Source organism: Lathyrus oleraceus, chromosome 2 (genome assembly GCF_024323335.1).
Source record: "Lathyrus oleraceus cultivar Zhongwan6 chromosome 2, CAAS_Psat_ZW6_1.0, whole genome shotgun sequence".
NCBI classification, from domain to species: domain Eukaryota; kingdom Viridiplantae; phylum Streptophyta; class Magnoliopsida; order Fabales; family Fabaceae; genus Lathyrus; species Lathyrus oleraceus.
The window spans coordinates 139,508,379-139,512,174 of NC_066580.1; the positions used below are offsets into that span (position 1 = coordinate 139,508,379).

A 3,796-nucleotide genomic window follows, 5' to 3' on the forward strand; every position below is an offset into this window, starting at 1 on the left:
TTGCATAGAGAAGTCAAGCATCACCCTATCATAATGGCTAATTGAAACCAAGACGTTGATCAAGTCGTTCATCAAGTTCGACAAGGAAATCTGGTGGGAGAAAATAACCTTGCAACCATTGTCGAATAGATATTGACTCAAAATATTGTAAACATAGGCCTGCAAAGGCCAAATTATACATCTCATCTATCAAAATATGTGTTACAAACTGAATTGCAAAAGGGATGGAAAGTCCCTAAGTTCACCAAATTTACTAGTGATACAAATGAGTTTACAGTCGAGCATATTTCCCGATATTTGACCGAGGTGGGAGACATAGCGAATAATGAGAACTTGAAAATGAGATACTTCTCTAGTTCTCTCACAAAAAACGCCTTTACATGGTTTACAACATTCCCTGTCCATTCCATCAATAATTGGACTCGATTGGAAAGGTTGTTCCATGAACAGTTCTATATAGGGCAATCCAAAATTAGTCTGAAAAAGTTGTCGAGTGTGAAGAAAAAGCTCATTGAGCCAATCAATTACTACCTAAATCGATTTCAATTATTAAAATCGCGATGTTTTACTCAAGTACCTGAGAACGAGTTAGTGAAAATGGTCGATGGATTAGATTACTCTATTAGGAAGAAATTAGATACACAATATATGGGAGATCTGGCTCAATTGGCCGATAGACTTCGACAGATCGAAAGACTAAAGGCTGAGAAAGCCAAAATAGACAAAGGTAAGAAGGAACACATAGCCTTTATCGACATGGGGGACAATGACTTGGCGTCAAATGTCGAATACAACCATATCGAAGAAATTGAGGTCGATGTGGCTGAATTAAAGCCAGGACCCCCGTATGTGTGTAAGTTACTTACGCCTACAAATAGGAAGAATCCTTCCAAACCTAAGAAGAATGATAAGTTCCCTAAGAAAACTTACACCTTCGACGTGACCAAGTGTGATGAGATTTTTGACTTATTGGTCGTAGATGGTCAAGTACTAGTGTCATCGCGCGCGAAAGTACCACCATTATAACAAAGAAAGAAACGATGGTTTTATAAATACCATAATTTCCTAGGGCATAAGACCTCACAATTCTTTATTTTCAGGGATCTTGTTCAAAATGCATTGAACGAGTGAAGACTGAAGTTTTCCAAAAGCAAGGTTCCAATGAAAATTGACTCTGACCCGTTGCAAGCAGGAGACGCTAGTTACATAAAGCTTGTAACCATCAACATGGTCAAAATTTATGAGGATTTCAACATGGATGCGTTTGAGAATGAGAATCAGATTGAGGTCGTTTACCCAAAGGCTGGAGAAGGGTTGCTGGAATTTCTCCACATGTGCGAAGATAAAGATTCAGAAGTGATGTTATGTCCTTAATGCAATGTTATGTTCGATAAAAAGGTTGCGAAGAAGTTTGAAAGTGCCCAATATGCAAAGAAGAATAAGAACCGGAGGAATAATAGGTCTCAATATTATTTCGACAAGAGAGGGGGTCCCTCAAAATAAGGAACAGTTCCATTCTCAACAAAAAGGTAAGCCTGAGACTTATGTACCAGTATCCAATGCTCCCCAAGGGAGGTGGACGAAACCTGTTGGCAAAGGACAACAAGTTAGGAATTAAAAGTGGAGGAATTTTGAAATGGGTCGAGGTTCATCGATGACTTATCGAGAAAATATTCAGATATCGAAAAAGCGTTCATATGGGCCTAGTAATTATAAAGGGAATATCCAATGTCAATAATTCAATAAAGGAGATTCCTAAGAAATAAAAAAGTTGAGAAGGAAGCTGCAGAGTCAAGTAATAATAAGGCATGTTAGAGTCAAGTGAAAAACCAGGTGAAGAAACCATTGGGAAGGAAATTGTTCTCTCATAAAACAAGTCAATCGAAAGGAAAGACAAAAGAAGATGGACCATCGAATGAGGACGAGTTAGTGACCGATAATTTCGACTCTGGGTCGGAAGATGATTTTGATCTTTTGTGAAACATGGTGTTTGTGCTCCCTAAGGAGTACGATTGTGTAACGGAAGTGGCTGAAGCTGAGGATTGGGAGGAAGAAGAGATGGCTAAGCACAAATCAGTGTGTTATTTCATGATGGATAACAGGTGTATCGAAGAACATAATGCGTTTTTAGAAAGGCCTCCTAAGGGGTTAAAAAGCCATCTAAAACCCTTGTTTATAAGACCAAAAGTAGAGAATACAACGGTGAACAAAATTTTGGTAGATTGAGAGGCATCTGTTAACTTAATGCCCCATTTCTTGTTGGCAAAAATAGGAAAGTTCGACACAGACTTGAGGCCCCATAACATGGTGATTTTAAATTATGAAGGGAAGACAAGACAAAATATGGGGGTCATACAAGTTTATGTGACAGTGGGATCTATAACTCGACCCATAGTGTTTATGGTTCTAGCATCGAAGGCCATCTATAATTTACTCTTGGGTCGATAATGGATCCATGGAGTGGGAGCGGTACCCTCTTCACTTCATCAAAGAATAACAATATGGTGAAATGATAGGATGGTGGATAACATTAAAACAAACCTATGATACTACATGGCAGAGGTGAACCATGTAAATAAAAGAATTTTTGATAAGAATCTGGCCAACATAACACCTTGAACACCAGTAGGGTTTGCTTACATGCCTCTGGAAGATAAATTTTATTCTTTGAGACTCCATCTAACCCATGGCTTTAAATGGAAGAGAGAAATAATGGGAGAGACGATTTATGATACAATCTGGCCAACTGGATGGGGCGAAGAATTTGATGACAATGTCTGAATTTGATGCATTGAAGCGAATATCGGCTTACGTGGCCGAAAACATATTAAAAAAGGCTTTAGAGACCGAAATACCACACATGGTTGTCGAAGCCAATCAATTAGAAGTGTTCGATATGAGTCAAAGGATAAGCGTTGGACCAACACTAGTCGAGGAGTCGCACTCAACAAACTTAGGAAATGATGGTCGAGGAAACTAGAGGCTCGACTTCATCTATGACGATGAGCCATTGGGTTTTAAAAAATATCATGTCGCGTCTACCACAAAGATGCAGCCTCAGGATCTACTTGAAGAAATTGACTTAGGCGATGGAACCACCAAAAGGTCGACTTACATTAGTGCCAACATTGATCCAAAATTGAGGTTAGAAGTAATTAATGTACTTCATGATTTTAAAGATTGTTTTACTTAGGATTATAACAAAATGTCAGGTTTGAGCAGGGAACTGGTGGAGTTAAAACTGCCAATAAAACCGGGGGAAAAGTCGGTCAAGTAGTTGCCTAGGCGCTTTGCGTCAACTGTCATGTTCAAGACAAAGGAGATATCGAAAGACTCCTAAGAAGCAAGTTCATAAAAACGGAAAGGTATGTCGAATGGATTGTGAATATCGTTCCAATAATTAAGAAAAATGGGGCGTTGAGGGTGTGCATCGACTTCAGAGATCTGAATGTTGCAACCCCAAAAGAAGAATACCCAATGCCAGTCTTCGAGATGTTGGTTCACTCATCAGCGGGTTTCAAGTATCTTAGTATGCTTGATGATTATTCTGGATATAACCAAATTTTCATTTCAAGTGAAGATGTGTCAAAAATGGTGTTTCGATGCCCGGGAGCTTTAGGCACCTACGAGTGGATAGTGATGCCATTTGGCTTGAAGAATGTTGGGGAAACTTACTAGAGGGTGATGAATTCTCTCTTTCATGATTATATCGAAACGTTTATGAAGATGTATATCGATGATATAGTCATTAAGTCTGCATTGGGAATCATTCATCTTGACCATCTTCGACACTCAT

At 39.0% G+C, this 3,796-nt stretch overlaps 1 protein-coding gene across 1 annotated transcript; it reads left to right on the plus strand.

The window, feature by feature from the left end:
• Window positions 1-339: 339 nt before the first annotated feature.
• Window positions 340-1,026, plus strand: LOC127122283 (uncharacterized). Its single transcript, XM_051052647.1, has one exon. It carries the CDS (start codon window positions 340-342, stop codon window positions 1,024-1,026), a length of 687 nt encoding a protein of 228 aa, XP_050908604.1.
• The last annotated feature ends 2,770 nt before the right edge of the window (window positions 1,027-3,796 follow it).

Coding starts and splice junctions, on each gene's coding strand:
- LOC127122283 (XM_051052647.1), top strand. CDS start 340: ATGAGATACTTCTCTAGTTCTCTCACAAAAAACGCCTTTACATGGTTT.